The sequence below is a fragment of the Marmota flaviventris genome, chromosome 3 (assembly GCF_047511675.1).
Source record: "Marmota flaviventris isolate mMarFla1 chromosome 3, mMarFla1.hap1, whole genome shotgun sequence".
NCBI classification, from domain to species: Eukaryota; Metazoa; Chordata; class Mammalia; order Rodentia; family Sciuridae; genus Marmota; species Marmota flaviventris.
In genome coordinates, this window is record NC_092500.1 from 66,682,614 (window position 1) to 66,709,150 (window position 26,537).

The 26,537-nt window shown below is 36.8% G+C and overlaps 1 protein-coding gene across 4 annotated transcripts in view; it reads left to right on the forward strand.

The window, feature by feature from the left end:
- Nucleotides 1–265: 265 nt before the first annotated feature.
- Nucleotides 266–26,537, forward strand: part of Racgap1 (Rac GTPase activating protein 1) — a 30,757-nt gene continuing 4,485 nt past the window's right edge. The window contains exons 1-14 of one of the 4 annotated variants that reach the window (XM_071609861.1): nucleotides 266–382; nucleotides 5,332–5,418; nucleotides 7,658–7,746; nucleotides 14,772–14,974; nucleotides 15,999–16,135; nucleotides 17,085–17,154; nucleotides 19,666–19,719; nucleotides 20,382–20,462; nucleotides 20,836–20,953; nucleotides 22,003–22,133; nucleotides 22,981–23,145; nucleotides 24,616–24,711; nucleotides 24,799–24,997; nucleotides 26,265–26,370. In XM_071609861.1, the coding sequence (XP_071465962.1) occupies nucleotides 7,662–7,746; nucleotides 14,772–14,974; nucleotides 15,999–16,135; nucleotides 17,085–17,154; nucleotides 19,666–19,719; nucleotides 20,382–20,462; nucleotides 20,836–20,953; nucleotides 22,003–22,133; nucleotides 22,981–23,145; nucleotides 24,616–24,711; nucleotides 24,799–24,997; nucleotides 26,265–26,370 (1,445 nt within the window). In that variant the 5' untranslated portion in view covers nucleotides 266–382; nucleotides 5,332–5,418; nucleotides 7,658–7,661. The remainder of the gene's footprint in view (nucleotides 383–5,331; nucleotides 5,419–7,657; nucleotides 7,747–14,771; nucleotides 14,975–15,998; nucleotides 16,136–17,084; nucleotides 17,155–19,665; nucleotides 19,720–20,381; nucleotides 20,463–20,835; nucleotides 20,954–22,002; nucleotides 22,134–22,980; nucleotides 23,146–24,615; nucleotides 24,712–24,798; nucleotides 24,998–26,264; nucleotides 26,371–26,537) is intronic. The other 3 variants (XM_071609862.1, XM_071609863.1, XM_071609864.1) reach the window with 3 other exon arrangements.

Here is a 26,537-nt window from a genome sequence, read left to right on the forward strand (position 1 = left end):
ATGGTTTCAGAAAAGGCCTCCGGGCGGAGGGGCTGGGGGTGGGGACGGGGATTGTTTACCTTAGTCAAAATGGCCACCTTGATTTCGTTCTATCAGAATGCGCATGCGTAGTCCCGGTCCCGCCCTTCACCCGCCTTGATCTTTACGCGTGCGTCCTAGCGCAGAGGGACGGCGTGGGAGGAATAAATTTCTCTGTGATTGGTTGGTTCAGGATTTCAAACCCGAACTGGCGGCGCGGTGTCCCTTCGCCGTTGGGTGAGGCGCAGAGGGAAGTGGAAGGTCGCCCAGGTGGGGCCGGGCGGACCTAGAGTGGTGCGTTTTGGGGACTGAAACTAGGTGCGTCTGGCTTTGGATTGTTGTAGGAAGGAGAGCGTCCGACCCGGTAAGCCTTGGTAACCTGAGGGGCCCGGGGGGAAGGTTGGCATCTGTAATCCTTCCACTGGCGCTTCCCTGTGGCGGGGGCTGGCAGGGTAGTGGGCTTTCTTGGCGCCGGGTTATGTGGGAAATCGGGGACTTCTTTTTGAGGTGTGGCTTGAACAGGTCAGGGTTGACCCTAAAAAAGTGGCTCCGGAGTAACGGTGTGGGAGTGGGTGGAGGTATACCCTATTCTTTACGAAGGAATAGGGTATTTCTAAGGGAAAAGTCTTGATACCTTGAAGCCTGAGCTGGAGTCTGAAGTGGAGCCCCGCTCCCTTGTGGGTCGCATCTTTCTAGGTAGGCTGGCCGAGGCTGTGACATCTTGACCTTCCTGTACTAATTCTTAGCTTCGCTAACAGCGAGGCCTTATTTTAACACTTAGACGTACTTTTTTTTTTTTTAGCAGTATCTCATTCGTAGTTGGAGAGTGTGGGTAGAAAAGTGGGGTGAGTGGAAAGATAAGCCTTGAAAAATGTCATTATCTTTCTCTTTCATAAGTCGGGTAAATAAGCCTTTTGAGTTATTGAAGGTGTTTAGAGAAGGCCCCTTTTCTGTAGCTTAATCGTTCAACAGGTGTTTAAGCGCAAGGTGTAGCTAGAAGACAATCCTGTTTGGGTTTAAAGCGGTGTGCAGTTTATTTGAGGCGATAGAACTTAAAAAGAAAACTGGTGAATCTGGAAGGGTTAGATGCTATTTGGGAGTATAGCCCATTAGTACAGCCCATTTAGAAAATATTTTGGCAGTATTTATCAAGAGCTATAAAAGGTTTTTACACTCAAATATAGTAATTGGAAATCACCTAACGAACAGTCACCTAAAGAAAAATACCATCCATAGGGATGTTCAATTAATTCATTCAACAAATATTTATTAATAATTTGCCAAGTGTTGGATACTGTTCTAGGCACCAGTGGCTCAGCAATGGACAAAACAGACAAAAATCTTTGCCTTTTTGAAGTTTTAACTATTGGGGAGACCACAGACAATAAAATAAGTAGATAAGTATATTAGATGGAGATAAGTGCCTTGGAGCAAAATAAAGCAAGAAAATGTTGGGGGGAAGTCTGAAATTTTAAATAGGGTGGTTAAGAAAGACTTCATTGGGGAAAAAGAGAGAGAGGGGGAGTTAGGTGAGTAAAGACTTAATGGAGGTGAGAGTGTGACCGAAAGAGTTTCCAGGCAGAGAGGTAACTGAAAATCTGGAAATTGTTTCAATATCTAAAGAAGTGAATGGTTAAATAGTTGTTCATCACCTCTTTTGAACTTAATGGAAACATTATAGTAAAAAGGAAAGTATAAAATTATACGTAATCTGTGATTGCAATTCTTTGACATGTGAGTGTATAATGAGTAAAGGATACATATGGATGTACATATAGTGTTTAGGATGATGAGTTTTTTTATTATTTTAAAAATAATATTTTCAGACATAGAACAGTTATACCATTAGGCAGTGTTTTGTTTTTCATGGTGCTGGGGGTTGAATCCAGGGCCTTGTACATGGTAGGCAAACACTCTATCTCTGAGCTATAACTTCAGGCAGTAATTTTATATATGCCAAATGAGTTTATAAATAATAAAGGAAATAATTTTGTCATTTTGGGCTGAAATAGTTAGGGAAGGCTTCAGTGAATTTGTGAGACTTAAGTCTAAACCTTGAAGAATGGAAGGAGAAGGAAAAGAAGAAAGTAGTCTAAACTGTGGTATGTTGAACTGGTAATTTTACGAAAAATCATAATTCAGTTCTACCCTTTCCTTATTTTAGTCTTCATTCATTGAAGTTGGTTGAGGACATTCTGTTTACTCTTTCTGCAGTCGATTTGTTCATAAGAACATTTGGTCTCAAGATAATATTCCTTCTGCCTGCCAGTTGGATTGAAGCTTTTGATATAGTGAAGCAGAAGCTGGACATTTGGGGGAAAATAATTATCCTGAAATGCTTTTGTATGAAAAAATCTTAGTATTGAGATTCTTTGGGAATGGTTTTCCTTGGCAGCCCCAAATCTATGTTGTTGATTTCTTAGGAATTTTCCAGATCAGCAATGTTTGTGATGTTTTTCATTGAAACATTTTGATGGAAAACTCAAGTGATTTTTCCATTGGTTTGTCTTAAAATATCTAACACCCTTGTTGGAGCTAAAAAACCTGATATAAGTCTTTTACTAATGTTTGTAACAGAAGGAAGACAATTATAGAGACTTTTCCCAGGATACCCTGCAGTAAGATCTGTGATAGTCTGTTATTCTGAAGGACTGTCTGTCTCTTGCCTGGGTGATTGAAATTAAATTGGGGTCTCAGAGCAATCATGGCAAGCTGAGACTCTTTCATAGTGTTGCCAAATTGCTCCCTTAGGGATGCTCACAGATTGGGAATCTGTAACATAGTGACTTCTCCACCTCTGGGGATTGCTATCAATAACAGCTGAGATTCTCCAGCACCTTTTTGTTTAAAGTGCTCCACAAACTGATTTCCTTGCTACACGCAGGGATCATTTGAGCTTTGCGAAAAGGCAGCAGTCTCTGTTGTGGAAAGTGACAGCTGTTTTACAGCTTCAAAGCAATGCAACTAGATATGACTTTGTTTTTGTTTCCTTTCACATTAGTGTATCTCCTAGCTATGGAATTAAATAATAAAGGGGGAGGAAATAAACAAAAGGATGAAAATGTGACCCAGCAGGAAAATTAAGACCATTCTCATTTGACATTGGATAGGTTGAGTAAATTTTAGCTTTTTGCGTTACAATTTGGCTGAGATATCAAGAGTTAGTGGTGATGCAGAAAGATATTTTTGTCACCTATAAATAATTCCTGAGAGTCACTTCTGTAGAATAGTAATAAAAATATATGGTCCCCAGCATATAAAGAGAAAAGGATTGTGTTTGCTAGTAATCCATATTTGGATTACCTTAAGTAAACCTATCTTAGAGGAAGAATTAACTCTTCAGTAGCAACAAGCCTCACTAGAACAGCTTGTTTAGAAGCCTTGGCCTAGTCAGATTTTGCTATCTCCTTGATTCTTTTTGGTCTGGGTTCTAGTTATGATCTGTGTTTTTATATGTGTCATTCTTTGTCTGACATATTATACTTTGGAGGAGGCATCTGGCAAAGTCTGCAACATGTATAGTGTGATATTTTTGTAACATCTCTTTGATGTGTTGGGGTAGAAAACTTTTTTTTAAATTTATTTTGTTTTTTTTTTTTTTAGATAAAAATAACAGTAGACTATATTTTGGCATAGTATACATACATGTAGTATAACTTATTCTAAAATTAGGATCCTATTCTTGTGGTTGTACATGATGTGGAGTAACCCGGGTCCTGTATTCAAATACAAGGCTAGAAAAGTTAAGTCTAATTAATTCTACTGTTCTTCGTATTCCCCTGCCAGAACATAGATTTTGGACTTAGACTGGGGTTTCATTGTGAGCTCATCATTTATTAGTGATTTAAGGTCTCTAAGCCTAAGTTGTGTTTGTAAATGGAAGTTAATTAATCAGATTACTTAAAATATATACATGAAATATCAGTTTTAGTGCCCAAATCACTTCAAATGTACCTTGTACATTTTATAAATACTGATTTTCTTTCTAACTATATAACACTATTTTAAAAAAGTGTAAAATTCTGACTTTTTGTGGTATCCTTATGTGGAGATTGCCTAGAAAAAATTAGTAGACTTGGGAATCACTGTTCTAGGATATAATTAATATCCATCAGACTCAAAAAAACCTACTTCATACTTTCATATAAATATATATTTTATATTTTGATAATATATACATTATAATATTTTTATCTACATCAATTTATAATTTTCTGAGAGATAAATAGGACAAATGCTGTTGTTTTCACTTTAGATAAGTCTCAGAATTTAAGTAATTTACCCAAGTTTATGCTTTTGGTAGATTGAGGAGCTAAAGCTTTATTCCAAGAATTCTACCCCCACCTCTCACCAACTATTCTTTTTGTTTTAACCTGTGTTATACAATAATGTTGAAGTAGAATGGGAATTCTTTGACAGAGGTATCATAGGTGTGTGTGTGTGTGTATATTCTCTGACTTCCATTTATCCATTATTTATGTCTTTGTAAGCATCATATTAAATACTGGATGTGTGTAATACAGTAATGTCAAATATAAGGTTTCATCCTCAAATTTAGAATCTACCTGGAATACAAGACAGAAACAAATGGTAAAATTAAATTGAAGTGCAAGGTATGTGTATCTGAGTGGCAATTGACCAAAGCAGTAGAGGAAAGACTGGTGGCACGGATGTCATTTGAGGCAGTCAGATCAATTGAAGTGAATGATTAAAACTTCCAAGTGGTGATGGGGTGGGTCCAATATATAAATAAGGGAAGAGACTACAGGGGTTGGTTATGTGCTTATAGGAAAGGGAGGAACCAAAGGTGTTTCTGAAGTTTGGAAGCAAGTGACTGGGAGACTAATAAAAATGGGGAGGTCAAGCTTGGAAATCTATAGGATAGGACAGCAATGTAATGGTTAAGGTGGAATATTTGATAAGTTCTTTGAGCATTTGGAGGATTGAACTTTATGGGTATTGAGGGAAGAACAAAAATTGATAATCAACTATTTGTAAAACTCTAAATACGGAGACCATGAAGATCTGACAGTTAAGGATTGCCTCTTTGTTGTTTATAATACAGCATTACAAATTTAGTTAAATAACCACCTCCTAAGTACTGTTCCTAGGCATCATTTAGTAAAATAATGTAGATTGCCCTTGTTGTATGTATACCAGTTACGGTGGTGAGATTTTTCCCCATGTAGATTTTCTATGTCTTCAGTTTTTTTCAGGATCAGGTTTGTATTTCTTTCCTTCCTTCCTGAATTGAACCCAGTGGTGCTGTACTACTAAGCTACCCCCAGACACCCAATTTTTTCTTTTTTTCAGTTTGAGACAATGTCTTGCTAAATTCTTGAGGCTGGACTCCAACTTGCAGCTCTCCTGCCTTGGCCTCTGAAGTCATTGGGATTGCAGGTATGCACCACTATGCCCAACCAGACTTGTTTTTTCAAGAGACTACCTCCCTCCAGGAAATATGCATGAGGAATATAGAGAATAATGGACTAAAGGAACTTGAGAAAATGGAGGCTTTTTTTTTTTTTTTTAAAGGGGGCTTGCCTCAGTCTGTTCCTACTGCTATAACAAAAGATTTTAGAGTGGATAATATATAAATAATAGAAATTTATTTCTCACAGTCTGGCAAGTCCAAAAGCAAGGCAGTAGTATGTTCTTTTTCTGATAAAGATTTGCTTTCTGCTTCCAAGATGGTGCCTTCTTGCTGTGTCCTCACGTAGTGGAAGGGCAAACCCGGCCAAACTAGTTCCTTTAAACTTTTTTATAAGGGCACTAATCCCATTCACATCCTAATCACCTCTTAATATTATCACATGAATTTTGGGGGGACACAAACATTCAAATCATAGAGAGGACAAAAGGTCAGGTATTATTATCATTTAAAACATTAAAAACTCAATTTTTAAGCCAGTTTTTAATATCTTAGTTGGCCATGGAAATTTCCTTTTCTGTGTTCTTAGAAAGAAGTTTACTGTTTTAAAGTTTTAGGATATATGAACAAGTGTTGAGATGAAAGGAATTAATACCCTATATTAAAATTATTGATTAGTGTCTTCCGTTTTTACTGGGAGCCAAAGGAAATCATAATTTGAATTGACTATTGAATGCCTTTACCTGCTTTTGTCCTATAGTACTTGATCTTATTTGTTTATTTTTGTTCAATTTATGGGCATCTTCATGACTTTCCAGATGTCTTTCTGAGAGCTTTAATGCTATTTTTTTAGTTTTATTCTTAGTTTAGAGAAAGATCTATGTAATAATGTAATAAATTTGTTGGTCTGGTTGATTAGCAACTTGCTGTGATTATGTTGTTTAGAAAGATAACATTGCCATTTGAAGATCTTGGTTTCCAGCCCTGATTCAGGTATATATTGCATCCAAGTTTGGAATTCAAAGGTGTTTTTTTTTTTTTTGCTATTACAGCAATTGTCACATGAGTATGAATATTTTGTAATGTTTAATAGAAAATAGCTTTGTATTTCTATATTCCTTTGTGGCTTGTTTTTTCTTTTTTTTTCCCCCTCTTTCTTGCCCTCATAATCTTATAAAAATTACAAAATCTCTAAAGATTCATAAAAAAATTTTTAAAAATTTTATTTAGATACATGAAATAACAACCTGAACTAGAATGTTAAATGATGGTTAGAGCAACATAAGAAGAGTCTTTTAGTAGTATTTTTGAGGATATTAGATTTTCAAATCAAATTTGACATTTTATTTCTTGATAATTTTCATAATATCCAGTAAATGTCTTTCTTTCTTGACTGCTAAATGGAGATCTTATTTCCTCAAAATGTTCCCAGTTGAAGTTTATTTGGAACAGAACTGCCTTCAAGGACTATGTTTTTAATGTAATATCAGCAGGTCTTTGGGGGGGAAGTAAGAAGCTGAAATTCACTATATAGAATACAGAAACAAATGATTTTTCCTTTGCCCTTCTGTGAAGGTGGTGTATTGTCTCTCTGATGCCAGAATGTGGTACAACATAATCCTTTGCCTATACTTAGTATAAATTTATTAGACGTAGTCCCTGCACACAGTCCAGCAGAGAATCCTGCATTACAGAAATAATTCTTGTGCTGCTGAGCTGGCAATTTCCCCACTTAATCAAACGTCATTTATGCCATTGGTAGGAAATGTGCTGACCATGTCCTGCATTTTGAAAGGCAGTTGCAATAGGAAATTAGCTAAAAATGTAATAAAAAAATAAACCTTTAAAGTTACATTCTGGGACTTCAAAGTTCAGAAGAAAAAGTGGTAAAAATGTTTTATTAATAAATAGGTTTGACTAAAAAACTACATTTTGTAGTTGGTCATCTTGTAATCAACTTACCTAATTGTTCCTAATTTCCTCCTCAGCACCAGAATGATTTCAGCGTTAGGGGGTTAAGGCATGAGAGGGAGTGTTATCTTTAGAGGTCTGAAAAGATTTTCTAGTTTTCAAATAATCTTTAACATTTCAACTTTGTTTTTATAATAAGGATCACACAAAACATCAGTTGTTGGTTTGAGGTTCTTATAATTAGCTGCAAATGTAAGAGTCCAGATGTTGGTTACTGATAGCTATACTGGATTGCTATTGAATCTTTTGTCAAGGTGGGAAGGCAGGACCCCTAATGTATATTTGATTTCTTGGCAGAAAGATGGATACCACAATGCTGAATTTGCGGAATCTGTTTGAGCAGCTTGTGCGCCGGGTGGAGATTCTCAGTGAAGGAAATGAACTCCGTAAGTCATTCTGAGCTGATCTGTGCAAAAATGGGAAAAAAACCCACACACTTGAAATTTGTGTTTTCTACAAAGTTGAAGTATTTTCCAGTCTTTTTTCCCCCCCCTTAGGTGTAGTTGGACACAATATCTTTATTTTATTTATTTTTATGTGGTGCTGAGGATCAAACCCAGTGCCTTGGATGTGCTAGGTGAGCACTCTACCATTGAGCCACAACCCCAGCCCCTATCTTCCAGTCTTAAAGTTGCTTTTTTTTTGGATTATCTAAAAAGAAAGTGATAGTCACTTATCCATGGTCAAAGCTTTAAAGGGCACTCACATTCCAAATGGGCACTAACATTTTTTCTGTAGTTATTCTTTTTTTGGGGGGAGGGTACTTGGGACTGAACCCAAAGGTGCTTTACTATTGAGCTACATCCCCAGCCCTTTTAAAATTTATTTTGAGACAGGTCTCATTAAGTTACTGAGGTTGGCCTTGAACGTGTGATCCTCTTGTTGTAGCTGCCCTAGATGCTGTAATTACAGGAGTGCATTACCAAATGTTGTTCTATATATGGATTTTATCCAGACTTTTTTCATTATCAAGGTTCTGTTTCCACTGAATAGTTGGCATTAGTTGCCAATTTCATTTTTGTATGAACTGAGAAAAATTTAGATTTTCAAGGATGTTGGTTTTTCCTTTAGAGTAGTTATATTTTTTTATTCTGGCTTTTCTCTGTTCCATGAAACATTTTCAGTTGAGGAAAAAAGTCATAATTTCTTTTTGAAGGAGAAACTAGGCACCCACTTTTATGTACTTCGTATGTTTAAGGTGTAATAAAGGATTGAGATAGGGTGGACAGCTGGAAAGAAAAAGGAGATGTTAGCCAGGTATGAGGTACACATCTATAATCCTAGTGATCTGGGAGGCAGGAGGATAACAAGTTCAAGAACAGCCTCATCAACTTAGTGAGATCTTTCTCAAAATAAAAAGGGCTGGGGATACAGCTCAATGGTAGAGTGCCACTAGGGTTCAATCCCCAGTATTGCTAAAAAGAAAAAGGGGGTGTTGATAGAGGTATTTGAATAGTCTGGGAAGTTAATTAGCATGAAAGGAAAATGGAGCTAATAGCACTGATATATGTGACATAAGGAAATTATTCTCTGCCAGCTTTTCATTGTATTTCCATCCTGTCCTCTTTCAGATTTTCAGTAATTGCCAATTTAGTAAGTATTGCTCTCAAGTCAGCCTTACTAGTATGAAAGTAATGCAAGAACTATGTCTTGAACTTTCCTTTATCTCCATAGTTTTCTTAATATGGCATCTTGCTTATTCCATGTGATCTATTTTTTTTTTAATTGATTGATGCTGTTAATAGCTCTTTTCCACTTACAGGCCTCTCAGAACAATATTCTATTTTCTCTCTCTAATAGCTGCTGCATGACCCTGTCATCTGGTATCAGCTCAGTAACCACAATGGCATATTAATCAGTCTTCTCTTTGAGGTCACATCATTTCAGAAGATGGATTACTTTGAAGTCTAGTGGGGCAGATATGAAATAAGGGATCTTAAAACCCAAGTTCATTCAGCAATATTTCATTAGAACCTATCACATCTTCTAGTGTATGTTGAGTTGAGGGAAAAGGACAATTAAATGGCTTCATGGAGGAAAGTAGGGTTTGGGTTGAACCTTAGATATATGGTAGGATCCCAAAAGACAGAAATGAATGAGGACATTTCAGGTCTGAGTGGTGACAAGAGGGTTTGAGGAGAATCAGAGTAAAGAGTTGTAACATAATCAGAATTGTGCTTCAGTAAGATTTACCCTGTCATAGCTATAGACTGCATCAGAGGTGGAGGCTGGGAGACTGCCATAGCTCAGGAAAGAAGCAATAAGAGGAATTCCATTCCTTACTGGAGTGGTGCTTTGAAGATGGAAACAAGGGGAAATGTGTAGAAGAGATTGTTATGATAAGACTTGTAGGAAGACATAGCTGATAGCATGTGGGGGTAGAGGGAAGAACTTGAGATTTAGTGTCTCAGAAACTAGTGCTGGCTTTTAACTGTTATTTCTCTGTCTGTTTCTCCAGCTGTAAAATAGGAATTTAAATGTCTTTATCTTTGTTGTGGGAGTTCTGTGTGAGGATTTGGGGATAAACTGAGATACTAGTTGTGAAATACTTTTGGAAGTGATCATGCAAAAAAAAAAAAAAAACAAGAAAGATACTTATTTTTACAGATATCTTTATGTTTTTATTGTTTTTAAAAATTTTTTAGTTATAGATGGACATAATACCTTTATTTTATTTATTAATTTTTATGTTATGCTGAGGATTGAATCCAGTGCTTCACATGTGCCAGGTGAGCACTCTACCACTGAGCTGTAGCCCCAATCCCTATAGATATCTCTATTTTATAAACAAATTTCCATCTTCCCATTTATTTCTATTTTATAACAGAAGAACATTTTGCTCCCTGCACCAGATTTATAATTTGCAATGTTGGCTTTTGAGAAACTAAAGTAACTCAATGGTTTCTAGGTTCTAAAATCTTTGTGCAAACCCGAGTATCTCTCCCTTTCTCAGATCCTAGGGATTCCCCCCATGGCCACATATGCCCTGACTCCTTATTCTTGCCTTTCTTCACAATTTCTTTACTTTCTCTTTCTTTCTTTTTTTTTTTTTTTTGTCCAGTTTTTCTAAAGCTAAGTTCAAGGTTACCCAAAGCTAAGAATGAAAGTTAACATTCCAATAAATAATTTTATACATATTTTATTACTTATTTTATTATCTTTGTTTTCCCCAGTCTTCATGGTTTTTACCTTCTATTTTTATTTTGTTGTAAGCTTCCTGAACTTTTTTGATATCATTGGTGTATATATGAAGAATAGGTATATCTTAATATTTAGCAGGTACGTACTATGTGCCAGTGACAGAGTAGGTTTTTGCTATACTATGTATAATAAATACATTATGAGGTAAATGTGATATGGTGCTTGTCATCAAGAAAATTATAGTATTTTAGTTTCAGAGACAGGAGTTGTTTTTTTTTTTTTTTTAATCTTTTTTTCTTCCAGGTTGGTATTTTGTTTTTTATTTTAATTTTTCAATCTGTTACATTTACCAAGGCATCCCAAGTCAGAAAGAAAATCCACCAGGCAGTAATAAATCCGAATCTGGGTGGAAGAAAAATGTAAGATAGACCTGGTTGTCTTTTTGTTTTTTGGTACTGGGGATGGACCTAATGGGTGTTTAACCACTGAGCCATATCCCCATCCTTTTTTTTTTTTTTTTTTAAGTACATTTAAAAATTTTTTTTTTGAGAGAGAGAGAGAATTTTTTAATATTTATTTTTTAGCTTTCAGTGGACACAACATCTTTATTTTATTTTTATGTGGTGCTGAGGATCAAACCCAGCACCCCGCGCATGCCAGGCGAGTGTGCTACCGCTTGAGCCACATCCCCAGCCCAAAAGTACATTTTTAAAAAATTTGTTTTAAGGGGCTGGGGATGTGGCTCAAGCGGTAGCGCGCTCGCCTGGCATGCGTGCGGCCCGGGTTCGATCCTCAGCACCGCATACAAACAAAGATGTTGTGTCCACCAAAAACTAAAAAATAAATATTAAAAAAAAGTTGTTTTAATTAGTTACACATGACAGTACAATGATCTTGACATATCATACATTTGAATCAGATGGGGTATAATTTCTCATTTTTCTGAGTGTACAGGTTGCAGAATCACATTGGTCATGTAGTCATGTATATACATACAGCAATAATAAAGTTTATTTTATTCTGCTGTCCTTCCTTTCCCCTCTTCCCTCACCATCCTTTTTAAAAATTTTTTGAGACAGGGTCTTGCTAGGTTGCTTACAGGCTTACTAAGTTGTTGAGGCTGGCTTTGAACCTGCAGTTCTCCTGTCTCAGCCTCCTGAGCTCCTGGGATTTCAGGTGTATGCCACCAGGCCTGACCTAGATCTGGTTGTTAAGAATTAACACTTTATGGGCTGGGAATATGGCTCAAGTGGTAGTGTGCTCGCCTGGCATGCTTGAGGCACTGGGTTCGATCCTCAGCACCATATAAAAATAAAAAATAAAATAAAGATATAGTGTCCACCTAAAACTAAAAAATAAATGTTAAAAAAAAAAAAAAGAATTAGCACTTTACAAGTAGATCGGATCACCCATACATGATGGAAAGAGGAAGAAGGAAGGAATAGATAAAGGGCAGATATAACCAAAGTGTGTTATATACACGTAGGAGCTTGTGAATAGTCAGATGCGGTGGCCCAAGCCTGTAATCTCAGCAACTCTGGAACCTAAGGCAGAAGGATCTCAATTTCGAGGCAATTTAGTGAAATCCTGTCACAAAATAAAAAATAACAAGTAGCTCCCACAGGAGAGCCAGTGTGAGAGGTACCAGGTTCAACTCCCTGTACTACCCAAATAAACAAAATTAATAATGAGAGGGCAAGCCAGGATAGTGTGCTGAACACAGGAAACTCAGGTTTTTTTCCTAATAAAATAGTAGGTAATACAAATATCAATAAATGCTTTGGGGGAAGTCTAGAACAACTTAATATGGAGCAAAATGATTAGGAAAGGGTTCACAGAGCAGATGGGACTTGAAAAATGGGTATGTAAAGAAGAGTAGGTAGAGTACACAGCTTGCTCATGAAATGAGAAGACAGAAATAAATATGTGTTTGTTTTGGGAGCAGGGACAGACTGGGTTAGCTAGAGAAAGTATTGTGTAGTATAGGAAGTAAGTTTAATTTGATTGGTAAAGTGAACTTGGATGCCTGGAGTTTAAATTTGATCTGAATAGCAATTCTTTATTCACTAATTCAACAAACATTTAAGAGCCTATTATGTGTTAGGTAGGGTGCAAGGCACTGAAGATAAAGGATCAGAGAAGACACAACATCCCTGCCCTTAAGAATGTCAAAAGGAAACTGGTCCATTGGCACATGACTGTAATCCCAGTGACTTGGGAGGCTGAGGCAGAAAGATTGCAAATTTTCCAGGCTACTGTTAGCAACTTAGTGAATCCCAGCAATTTAGTGAGGCCCTGTCTCAAAAAAAAAAAAAAAAAAAATTTGGACTTGTAGCTCAGTGGTAGAGCACCTATAATATGTTCAATTCCCAGTACCACTTTTAAAAAAAAGTGTGTATATATATATATATATATATATATATATATATATATATATATATATATATATATATATATATATTTATATCTCCTAAAGAACAAACTAGCAAAATGAGATTGCATGGAAATTTTTCCATTATCAAATTGTTTTTCAGTTCAGTAAATATTTGATTGTATATGTAACACCATCTTTAGAAATACTGTGTAATGGACCACAGTGAGGAACTAGAAAAAATTTGACTTTGAGGTTTAAAAGTTCATTTCTTTTTTTGGTGGGGGGCTGTGTGTGCTACTAGTGATCGAACTCAGGGGCACTTGACCACTGAGCCACATTCCCTATTTTGTATTTTATTTAGAGACAGGGTCTCACTTGGTTGCTTTGTATCTCGCTTTTGCTGAGGCTGGCTTTGAACTCGCAATCCAACTTCTGGGATTATAGGTGTGTGCCATCCCACCCGCCTAAAAGTGTGTTTCTTGAAATTGAAGTATTGTATACATCACAAAAATGCACTAATGTGAGAGTAATGATTGATGAGTTGTCAGAGTCAACATGTCCAAATAAGAAATTCTTGCTTAAAATTTTTTTCTTGTGAATCTGTAATGTGGAAATAGTTAAATTTGCAAAGAGATATATTGTGTTTTTTAAAATAATTTTTAAAAACCAGTAATATGTTTCTGATTGTTAGCTAAACCAACATGTTATTTAAAACTATTTGCATGGTAAAACTTAGTTTTTGGTCCTTGATATTTGCATTGTGATAACTAGGTCATAAGTCCTATTTTGCTAAAATTTGTTGTTCGCTATAACCTAAGGTTTCCTTATGACTTGGTTTCTTTAGAATGACTTGGTATCAATTTGTAAGTCTGAAATTTAGTCAAGTTATAAAAGGACACTATACTGTTTTTATACTCATGGGTTAAATTTAAATAGGAAAAGGGCCTTTACTGCCTAAGAATGTGTTGGCTTTGCTTTAATGTGACCTAGTTTTAACTGTAAACTATGTTAGTTTGACCAGCAGTAGATATATATGTTGGAACCTTCCTCCAAGATGTTGGTGGAGAGAGATGCTTAGAGATAGATTGAGGTTAACTGGAAAATTGTAAGGCAAGTACATTGTAGGACAGTCTTTACCAGTAGCAGGTGATAAGAATGAATGCCACAAGTGTTATCTTGCTTTGAGGTGCTGACTTAAGTGATGCTGTCTTTGCAGACATTTAAGAAGAGTTTATATTTTGCTATCAGTGACTTTTTAAGAACTTTTATGATCTTCTCTCCTATTTTTCCAACTGGAATGTTTACATACCCTTCAGGCAGTGTTAAACAGCAAAAGCAAATTGGCTCTTTACTTTCAAATCAATATTTGTATAATTATATAGCTGAATGGAATTGCAGGCCTAGACATCTGTAATATTAATCTACATCTACTGGAGCATATTACAGCAGTTTCATTTGAATTTGCTGTTTAATGTCTCTGGCGCAGCAATGCGTGACTGTAAAAGAGACTGTTTTTGTTTTATAGCTGTAACTGTCCTGGTACGTGACAGCTGCCCCACAGGTATACCCCTTTGATTGCCTTCTGTTCAGGAGGTTTCAGTGTTGGTGTTGCGTCTTGAGCCAGGTGACTAATGAGTTACTTATTCTGTAGCAGATGCCACTGGCTAAGCCAAAAGTAAGTGGCCTATTGACTCAGGAATTGTTCCCTACAAAGCTCTCATCTATAACTGATAAACATTCAGGAACTGCTCCTGGTTATTTTCAGCTGGATTTGCCCATAGTTCAGTTGGTTCCTTAAGTATGTATTTATAGTAAAGCTAACCTAGGATCTGTTTATTTGAGCAGTATTTTATTCTGCTTCATACTTGAATTATTGAAGTTTTCACCTTTCCTCAGAATTCATCCAGTTGGCAAAGGACTTTGAGGATTTCCGGAAGAAATGGCAGAGAACAGACCATGAGCTGGGGAAATACAAGGATCTTTTGATGAAAGCAGAAACTGAGCGTAGTGCTCTGGATGTTAAGCTAAAGCATGCACGAAATCAAGTGGATGTAGAGATTAAACGGAGACAGCGAGCTGAGGCTGACTGTGAAAAACTGGTGTGTATTGTTTTCTATGCTAGAAGAGTGGTGGTTCAAGGGAAGCATCATCTGAGAATCTTTCCACTTGCCAAAGATACCAAGTTTCCTCCACATTAAAGAACTGAAAGTGACCAGTCCTTTGACATCTTCCAGTGATTGGAACTGAAATTGTAGCCTATGACTCATAAAATTAAAATTTTTATATCTTTTAGACTTGAAACTGTTACTCAATAGACAGATTATAAATGAGAATTTAGAGTTAAAATGGTGGGGAAGGCAGGAAAATTCTAGTGTTCTTGATCTGTCACAAGTTATTGGCCATCCCACACTGTTTATTATAAGTGGTTCCCAGAATGTCTTCATCCTTAAGTGAATAGTGGGAATATATATATCGTCATATATACAGGCAAGGAAACTTGAACTTTTCCTTTCATCACTGCTCTCTAATTTAGGGTAGAGAGCTAGATGTAGTTAACCAGTTGAGCAATGTAACTGACATAGAACACTATCATTTTGATGTGCCAGGGTGCAGCAAAGGAAAGCCCTTTTCTTGAAGGGACTAATCCATCTTGGTTCAGTGTTAAATGCCTCAGTAAGCTCAAATTGTCTGGTTCCAGTGCATTACAGCTTTGTATTTATTTTAATGCATTTTGCTCCACCATTTAGAAAGGCGAGTGACTCCTTTGATCCTTAGGAGAAGTCAATAGTTGTCCTCATAAAATGACACTAAAGTGTTTTTGCTATGTGAAATCTATTTTGGGACTCTCATTTTGCATTACTTTCCTCTTGGATTAGCAGTTTGATCCAAAAGTCTTGTAGCAGAAACCCCACTATTCTAGATGGAGTTCATTTTAACAATCAGAAATCAGAGCCACAATCTAGGCTTGATGTGAATTAATATGCTATTGGTGTAGCCGCCTTCCTGAAGGCCCATTTGCATAATGCTGTATTTTAATGTCTTCTGGTCTGCTTGTTCCATAAATTTGAGGTGATGCTTTCTTCCCTGGCTAGTTATGATATTTTACCCTGCTTCGGTTTATAGGAACGACAGATTCAGCTGATTCGAGAGATGCTCATGTGTGACACATCTGGAAGCATTCAACTAAGCGAGGAGCAAAAATCAGCTTTGGCTTTTCTCAACAGAGGCCAACCATCCAGTGGCAATGCTGGGAACAAAAGGTGGGAAAACTGCATCTGTTGTTATCTGATCACAAGCAACCCAACTGTCAGAAGTTCCTGTTATCTGAACTCTTAAATATACTGCTTCTGAAATGTGTGCTGAAGAAAGCAGAAAAAGATTGGGGGAAGGGTGGTAGGTAATAAAGGCACAGGGATCTCTCGCTCTCTTTCTTTTCTTTTTTTTAAATCATCTCTCCTTAGGATGTTGTCTCACCAGGGGTAAAATTATGATGTCAGGGCTAAATTGCACATCAATAACTAATCCTACACATTGCTAAGAAAGCTAAAGGTGAAAGTGGCATTTCAGCAATACTTTCAGTGTTTACTCTCCAGAGATCTCTTATAGCTTTTCTGGTTTAGAAAGGCTGCTGTGAGCCTAAGACTAGACAGTAATTTTGTTTCACAGTATCACTATTTAAAATAGTCTCAGCCAAATTTCAAATTGAATAGCCCAATACAATAAGTAGGGAAAGGTCAGCATTCTTAGAACTGTTTGTTTTGTTGCTTGGTTGTTTTATGGGGAATCTTTATAACTAAGAAGATAAATGGACTTCATTTCTTAAAAGCCAATGCTTGATAATACTGTCTTGTAGAAAGCAGCCATGATTGGGATCAAATGAAACTTCAACTCTTTGCCTTATGAATTTTTAGTAACCTGTAGTATAGAGTCAGCAGGGAATAGCACCAGTAGCCCTGGCTATAACTTTCACCTGCTGCTATAAGCCCTCTCCTGAAAAAGCAACTATGCTGCACCTGTATTTTGCACACATTCCCATAAAAACATAAAACAACCATTGCAGCCAGGGTTTGAACTCATAGTTGTTTCCTTAGAGAAAATATGTAACGAACTTGCTCCTGTTACCTGACCAAAGGGACTTGTTCTGAATATTGGTGGGTTTTACTTTCCACAGTCTTGTGTGTCTAACAGTTTATTGTTTTGTTCATCTAGGCTGTCAACCATTGATGAATCTGGTTCAATTTTATCAGATATCAGCTTTGATAAGACTGATGAATCACTGGTAATAAACATTTGATCTCAGATAATTATTTACTTTTCTTAATCCTGCTCCCTGAGGAGCATCTCTCCTATTCTCTCCTGGACACCCTTTATTACTGCTTTATTAATTGATATGTATGGATTCAGAGACAGCAACTTATAAGTTGTGAGAGACTATCTTAAAAATATATATTTATTTAGTTTCTAGAAGTGAAAATGTAGAATTCAAGATTTGGCCTGAGTTAAGTTTATTTAAAGCATCTCTGAGCTGCATATATTAATTGATATCTGTACTTATTAAAGTCCCAGGTAACAATAAGAACTTTTCAAGACTGTATCTAGGCAGAGTTTATTTGCTGCTCTTGGAGTTAATATATTTGTGCCTTCTTTCTTTTTAAAAATTTTTTAGTTATAGATGGACACAATACCTTTATTTTATTTATTTATTTTTATAAAATACTGACGATCAAACCCCAGTGCTTGCTAGGCAAGTACTCTACTACTGAGCCCCAGCCTCCCCTTTCTCTTTTTTGTGATATGGATTGAATCCAGGGGTGCTCTACTACAGAGCTATGTCCCTAGCATTTTTTATTTTCAGACAGCGTCTCCCTAAGTTGTCTGTGCTGGCCACTTAGAATCTTTCTCCTTCAGCCTCTTCTAGTCACTGAAATTGTAGGCATGTGCCACCACACCTGGCTGACTTGTACCTTATTTCTGAATTAGTTTTCTAGAGGAAAGGTAACTATACTTCGCAATTAAAAGGAAACCAAGGGTAGTGACACACATCTGCAGTCCCAACTACTTGGGAGGCTGCATCAGGAGGATCATAAGTTTGAGGCCAACCTCACCAATTTAGCGAGAACTTGCCTTAAAATAAAATAAAAAGGATTGGGTTGTCACCTAGTGGTAGGAGGCCTCTAGGTTGAATCCCTAGTACTGCCCCTGCTCCCCCCTCCACCAAAAAAAAGAAGAAAGCCAAAGTGCTAGGACTTCAGTCAGAAAAATGTGATGAGAATTTCTAGACAGTGTATAGTGCTTTGCTAAATGAATAACATGTTTAAACTCTTTGTAACCTGCTTTTATGAGGCAGCATCCTTCTTTTGCTTTTTGATGATGTTTTTGTGTAAAAGGTCATCTCCTGATAGATATGCTGGTCTTTTTTTATTTAGGAGACTGGTGGTTCATTGATTTTATCTTTTTTTTAGATTTCTTTTTTAGTTGTAGATGGGCACAATATCTTTATTTTGTTTATTTATTTTTTTTATCAGTGCTGAGGATCAAACCCAGTGCCTCACACATGCTAGGCAATTGCTCTACCACTGAACCACAACCCCAGCTCTGATTAGTGTATCTTTTTTGTTACTGGCAGAAACTTAGCAAACAAAAGAATAAATCAGAGGAACTTATTGGTGGTTGATTTTTCTGCCATAGCAAAACAAGTGACAACTACTTGTAACATGCCTAGGAGTTTTCTGGCCAAACTCAGTGTTTGACAAGGTGTGAAATATGACCATTTTGTGGATATAAACACTAGGCAACCCCTTTTTGAAGCAAAGAATAATATAGAGTAGGTCTTGGCTATATAATAAAAACAACAGCTTATTATCAGCTGATTTTTGAGCTAGATCTGTTATGATATTTCTTATAACTGAAACTGAATCAAATAACCAGAAGCTAAATTACTTGAGTATAAATTGAGGAATTTGAATTTATTTAGCCTAGGTGCTATTTGCTATATGTGACAGGGACAATCAGAAATAAGGAAATCACAGGTAAAAAACTTCAGCGAATGCATATGGTTGGAATAAGTGACTTGAAACTAGAAACTAGACCATAGTAAAACAATTCTTCAGGGTAAAGAAGAATTTTTTTTTTTTTTTTTTCCCAGAGTGGGGATCTTAGAAAGAGGAATAATTGAGAGACATAAAACTAAACTCGAATTTAAAAAATATATATTTATTTTTTAGTTGTAGTTGGACACAATACCTTTATTTTATTTATTTATTTTTATGTGGTGCTGAGGATCAAACTCAGGGCCCTGCACGTGCTAGGCGAGCAGTCTACTGCTAAGCCACAACCCCAGCCCCCCAAACTCAAATTTTTTAAGTAGCAATATTATTTAGAACATCTGATTAGACACTAGCAGTCCCTTAAGGGAAAGAATCATATCTAACATGATCAATATAGTGCCTAGCATTCTGTAAGTTCTAAAACTAATTACAAAAATAATCAGAAATAAAGGACAAGGCACTGGAAATAATCACTATAGCAGTTGATTCTTTAACCTTTTCATGCCTCTGTGATATTGATTCCTGATTGATTTCTATTATAACAGCTTCAGTTTTTGAAAGAAAGCATGTTAATGTACTAAGTAGCTCTAAAGCTACAACACTGGAGATCTTCCCTTCCCTCTCCAATTATAGGTTAGGCATTCTGACTCAAGAAGCCTTGAAAGTTTCCTGTAAATTTATTTGCATGGCTTTAGGAGAGTCCTAACCAAAGAAATAAATTAATGCAGTATAATTGTCAACAGGATTGGGATTCTTCTTTGGTGAAGAATTTCAAATTGAAGAAGAGAGAAAAGAGGGTAGGTATTTCTTTTCTTTCTTTCTTTTTTTTTGGTAACAAAAGTAACAACTCAAGTGTGTTTCTCTAGAAATTTTGCTATGGTACCCCATTCCTGATACTTGTTCTAGTCATTGTTAGACACATATTACTGAAGGATTTATGCTGTAGGGCTGGTATTAATAGTCTTTGAGGAAGTGACTCAGGACAGGATTCTGTCCTATTTCACTTGTCTGGGCTGCTGCATCTCATACAGTAGAAATGGAAATACTTAAGTTTGTTTTGAGTTGTCATTTGAATTTTTATGCGAGACTTTGTGCTCTAATATAAGCTTCAGATGAAATGTGTGTATAATAGGATATAGAGATCTATCTGTGTCTGCTTGTTTAGGGTACCTAATGTGTTTCTATAGACTTCATGTACTTAGATAGGATTACAGCTCTACTTTTTCTGGCACTGTCATCTAAATTTCTCCAAAGCTTGTTTCTTTTTCTAGGGCACTGAGGGCATTTTTGTGTTTGTACGACTTATTCTTCATTTATAAATGGGCAATGAGAGAGAGCACATTGTCATTTACTGTAGCCCTGGGCCTTAGGACTTACATCCATTTGTCTGATGGAATTTTATCTTCTGTGCTTCAGATATACTTGGCCCTAAGGTTTTTGGTCTTTGTCCCCTCTCTAGCGCTCCAATAGCCGACAGTTTGTTGATGGACCCCCTGGTCCTATAAAGAAAACTCGTTCCATTGGCTCCACAGTAGACCAGGTAAGAAGAGTAAGGCCAAGAGAACTGTAGTCTTGATCATACCACAGATTAGTACTCCTGAGCATTAAAAAACACTGTATTCAACATTGCAGTGTTATTTTGAGATGTATTTGATAAGAGCTTTCCTATGTGATAAGATCCTTATCCTCCAGATTATTCTTATTAAGTAAACAGTTGTCAGCTGTAGGTTTGCTCCTTTGTTGCAGATGTGTATGTGTACACACACATACATATATTCCTGTGATTGCACACACATATATATTCCTGTGACTGAAATTTATATTTTGAAGTATGAAATTTCAACTTCGGTATAGTGGAAGAGAAAGTTAGAATCTTTATGTTCCTCCTTCTCTTATTATTACTTTTGTTGCAGGGAAATGAATCCATAGTTGCAAAGACTACAGTAACTGTTCCCAATGATGGTGGGCCCATTGAAGCTGTGTCCACTATTGAAACTGTGCCATATTTGACAAGGAGCCGAAGGAAAACAGGTCTGTTAGTTTGTGAATAAATTGCCTGTTAAAACCACTGGTAACTGCCAGACATGGTGGTGCACACCTATAATCCCAGCAACTTAAAAAAAATTTAAAGAAATGGCTGGTGATGTGGTTAAGTGGTAGAGCACTGCTGGGTTCAAATCGTCGTAACTCATCCCTACCCCAAATCTCTAAAACAGCTGGTAAAGATTTGAGAGAATTGGTTTCATTTTTCTTTTTTTTTTTTTATTAGTTCATTTTAGTTATGCATAATATTAGGATTCTTTTTTGGGGGGTGGGGGGTGGGTACCAGGGATTGAACTCGGGATACTGAACCATTGAGCCACATCCCCAGCCCTATTTTATATTTTATTTAGAGACAGGGTCTCATTGAGTTGCTTAGTGCCTTGCATTTGCTGAGGCTGGCTTTGAACTCACGATCCTCCTCTCTCAGCCTCCCGAGCTGCTGGGATTTACAGATGTGCGTCACTGCACCGGGCCTAGGAGTCTTTATTTATTTATTTAATTTTTAGTTGTAGATGGACACAATACCTTTATTTATTTTTATTTTTAGATGGTGCTGGGGATCGAACCCAGTGCCTCACGCATGCTAGGCAAGTGATCTACCACTAAGCCACAACCCCGGACCCTTAGGATTTGTTTTGACATAATTATATAAGTATAGAATATAATCTGCTCTAATTCAGTCCCAGCACGTCCCCTATCCCTTCCTTTCTCCTTCCCTCTGTTCCCTTACCTCTACTCCTCTGATCATGAGAGAGTTGTTTGCTTAGAACCCTGGAGATAGGGGTTGGTTGTAGTGGGTAGTTTCTTTTTGATGTCTACTGAGAACCAGAGATGTGTTTGTGTCATGCTTTACCTTCAGGTTGCTATCCTCATCTGTGCCATTGTATGTAACTTAGTTTTTCTTGAAACTTTTTCTTTGGCAGAGCTGTTGGAATTCACTTTTGGTTATGCTTACAGATTACTGTTTATCAGTTAAATTAAAAGTGGGGCTAAAATTCAAATTTTTAAGCTGAAGTTTAAATTTGCTTGTTTTCTAGGTACTTTACAACCTTGGAACAGTGACTCCACCCTGAGCAGTAGACCTCTGGAGCCAAGAACCGAGAATGAGAGTTCAGGCACACCACAGAGTAACGGAGGGATGCGCCTGCATGACTTTGTCTCTAAGACGGTAGATCTGTGATTGCTTCATTTTCTTTCAGGACTCTTAATATTTTAATTGAAAAAGTAATATGTACTGGAATAAATATAAACACTTTAGTGTTATAAAGTTAAATTTCAAATTCCTTTCCTCTTTCCAATCTCAATCTCCAGGGGTAACTCCTGATTATGGAGGCTTGTATTAAAACAACTTTTTAGAAATAATTGTACTTTTAGTAATACATGCTTAAATTTTGTACTTGAATGTGGCATCTTTTTCTGTTCAAGGGATTGAACCCAGGAATGCTTTACTACTGAGCTGTATCCCCAGTTCTTTTTATTTTTTTGAGACAGATTCTCACTAAATTGCTTAGAGCTTAAAGTGCTGAGGCTGGCCTTGCGATCTCCTGTCTTAGCCTCCTGAGTCTGAGGTTATAGTCATATGCCATATTGAAAACATAGCAGGTTTTCAAAATGTTTTAACTTTATACCATTTGGTTTCCTCATAAAAATCCAAGCAAACCAACCAAGCCTTACAGGAGTTAATTGACTTGTTTGAGCCATATGATAGTGGCAGATTTAGCATCCAGGTTTTCTGACAGGTTGTCAAGAGACAAGTTCTTTCCACTACTATACACTGCTGTCTTCCAGGTGGATAGCTTCAGGCAAGTTACTTAACCTCCTTTTGTTTCTGTTTCCTTATCTTAAAATGAAGAAAACAAACCTGCTTTATTGGAAAATTGCATAAAAAGCGTGTATAAGGACCTTAGAAGGATGTTTGGCACATAATAAGTGTTCAATAGATATTGGTGACAATGAAGATAATTTTGTAATTCATACCACCCTGTTTTTTTTTTTTTGTTCTGTTTTATCCTTAGGTTATTAAACCTGAATCCTGTGTTCCATGTGGGAAACGGATAAAATTTGGCAAGCTGTCTCTGAAGTGTCGAGATTGTCGTGTGGTTTCTCATCCAGAATGTCGAGACCGTTGTCCCCTTCCCTGCATTCCTACTCTGATAGGAACACCTGTCAAGATTGGAGAGGTATGACTTAAGTGGCTTTGTTAGCCTTTCAAAGGCTTAATTTCGGTTTTTGTTCTAAAATTATGGATGCCGAATACATTTTCCTCCATGAACAATGAATAGAAATTGTAAAATGTTAACTTGTAGCAAAGTTCTATTGGGTTTGCCTGTTCAATAACCTTTTTAAAACAAACTCCTTTTCCCTCCCCTCTTTACTCCTCTTTCCTTACTCCCTCTCCTTTTTTCTTCCTCCTCTTCCTTACTTTATACTCTATTTCCATCCTATCCTATTTTGGAAAATTTCAGACATAAACGAAAGTATACAGGTCAATGCTTGGTTCAGTGGCACATGCCTGTTATCCCAGTGACTCAGGTTGCTGAGGCAGGAGGATCACAAGTTCAAGGCCAGCTTCAGCAACTTAGGCCCTAAGCAACTTAACAAGAACCTGTTTCAAAATTTAAAAAAATAAATAAAAAGGATTGGGGATATAGCTCAGTGGTAAGTTTCCCCTGGATTCAGTCCCTGGTACCCCCCCCCCCCAAAAAAAAAGTATGCAGATTAATGTGACTACTGACTCTATCAGTTTTCTTTTATGATTACTAACTCAAGTCCATTTAATTTTTTAAAAGTTTTTGGGTGCTGGGGATTGAACTCAGAGGTGCTTAACCATTGAGCTACATCCCCAGACTTTTTTTAGAGACAGGATCTTGCTGAGTTGCTTAGAATCTCTGCTAAGTTGCTGAGGCTTTGAACTTGCAGTCTTCCTGCCTCAGCCTCCTGAGCCACTGAATTATAGGCGTGTGCCACTGTACCGGCTACACAAATCCATTCTTGATTTACTAATTCTCTTATCACCTCCTCCCCACCTTTACCAGTAAATTGTTTAGAAATTGATTATATAACAATATTAGTAAGAGTTAAAGCAAAATAACAACACTGACACCCACCTCCCAGAAAATCAAATGTTATTGTTCTCTTAATCTTAATAGTTCTTATGAGTGCTTATGGGTTTTTTATGGTATTTCTGTAATCATGGAGTTCTCCCCTATACAGTGAGTTTATATCATGATCAGCTATGAATTGTACTAAATAATTTTTTTGCTAAGAATGATTAAAATGTAAAAAGATTTTCTTTTTCAAAATAATAAAGACCATACCTATAATCTCATTATTGCTTGCTTTCTGCTGCCCTTGAGAAGAGATGGAGACAGTCATAGCTGGTGGTCTTATTATTTGTTGATGCAAGAGTATGGTATATATGATCATAAATCAGTCTTAGTTTGGAGGTAGAAAAAATAATTGAGAATCTGTTTTAATATGTTTTTTTTGAGAAAAGGAATTTAAAAAGCTGACATGTATCCCAGATTTAGCATTATTTCTAGTTAGTTATGCATTCTATATGACAGTAGAATAGAAATGGTTCTTAGATGCATAGTTCTCCTCTGTTGGTCTAAATGGTGTAAATAATAATTGGAAGCTCTTTTTTTTAGGGAATGCTGGCTGATTTTGTATCCCAAACTTCTCCAATGATTCCCTCTATTGTTGTCCACTGTGTAAATGAAATTGAGCAGAGAGGGCTAACTGAGGTAAGAGTGAACCCTAGAACAGGATGAATTTATTGTTTGTGTTAATAATTAGGAGATTCTTACATAAAATTTTCATCTTGAGAATAGACTGGCTTGTATAGGATCTCAGGCTGTGATCGGACAGTAAAAGAGCTGAAAGAGAAATTCCTCAGAGTGAAAACCGTACCCCTTCTCAGCAAAGTGGATGATATCCATGCCATCTGTAGCCTTCTAAAAGACTTCCTTCGAAACCTCAAAGAACCCCTTCTAACCTTTAGGCTAAACAAAGCCTTTATGGAAGCAGCAGGTATGTGCATACATATATTAACACCTGAATGTGAGTTCCACCAGAACTGGGCTTTTTTACTGTTTTATCCTTGACCTAGTACAGGGCCTGAAACATAGTAGATACTCATGATAGTTTGAATAACCATGTACGTATTCCCTACGATTGTCCCCTCTTCCTTTCTGTATAGGGTATTAATAGGTTTTGTTGTTGTTGTTTGTTTGTTTTGCCTTTGTCATTGCTCTTATTTTTTGTTCAAGTGTCAGGTTGTCCTTTAGAAATTGGAACCATCTTGATTCATTTTCCTGATATCAAGAGTGGTATTAGAAGTGCTACTATCCCTTTTGTCATACTCTTCCCCTGGAATATGATAAGAACCTGCTATTTGATTGTCCTGTTTCTACTCTTGCCTGGTACTGTCTGATCTTTACACATGAGCTAGAGTATAGAGTAGTCCTTTTAAAATTTAAGTTAGATGATATCCCTTTGTTCTCATTTTCCTCCATTGGCTTCCCATTACTTCAAAATGAAGTCGATAGTCTTTAACACAGCCCAAAAGGCCCTCCTTAACTAGAAGCATTTGGCTTCTAGTTATGTCTCCAACACCATTTTGGATGGTTGAATTTTTGCACATCTTAGAATGTACTAAGCTTGCTCCCCACCTCAAGTCCATCACATTTGTTGTTTCAGCCTTGACTACTTTCTAGATAAGTATGTGGTTTGCCCCTTTATTTCATCTGAAGTCTCTCTTCAGATGTATTATGCTTAGAAACACCTTTCCTGACCACTAGTCTCAAGTAACAGCTCCCATTACTTTCTAACTTCTTGTCTGCCATCTTTGCTACAGGTATCACAACCTGAAATGTATTTGTTATTTGACTAACTCTTCCATTAGAATGGGTCTTCCATGAGTAAGGACTTTCTTTGCTTTATCCTTAACACTTAGAAGATAACCTGGTACATACGTAGTAGGCCCTTAAATATGTCTTATGAATTCATGAGTACCTTCTTGGTAATTGTCACTGTGGTTTTAGGTCTGTCTTCCTAGCATGGCTTGCCAACTACTTTCCCTAACTGCAAGGGTGATTTTTAAAATGCTCTGACTTCTAATATTGAGCTGTTGGCCAGTGTCCTGCTTTTTAATGAAAGAAGAGTCTGATGCAGTCATGAACCTAATCAGAAGTTTCAGAAGCTTACTGTATAGATGAGACTTTGTGGTCGATAACCTGGAGGCCCGCTGTCAAGGGAAAGAAGTCCAGGCCTCTAGGTGCTTTCTTTTCATTTATAGAAATCACAGATGAAGATAACAGCATAGCTGCCATGTACCAGGCTGTTGGTGAACTACCCCAGGCCAACAGGGACACATTAGCCTTCCTCATGATTCACTTGCAGAGGTTAGTACAGCAGAAACTTGTTCTGGGAATTAGGGAATTTTTCAAGGAGAATATAATGTGGGTTGGGTGTTAGGGAGTGTGAGAGGTGAATTGTTTTCTTGTAGAATTTATATTTTGGTCTGCATTTAAGTGGATGAGCAAGTTACCTAACCTAATACTCATTTTGA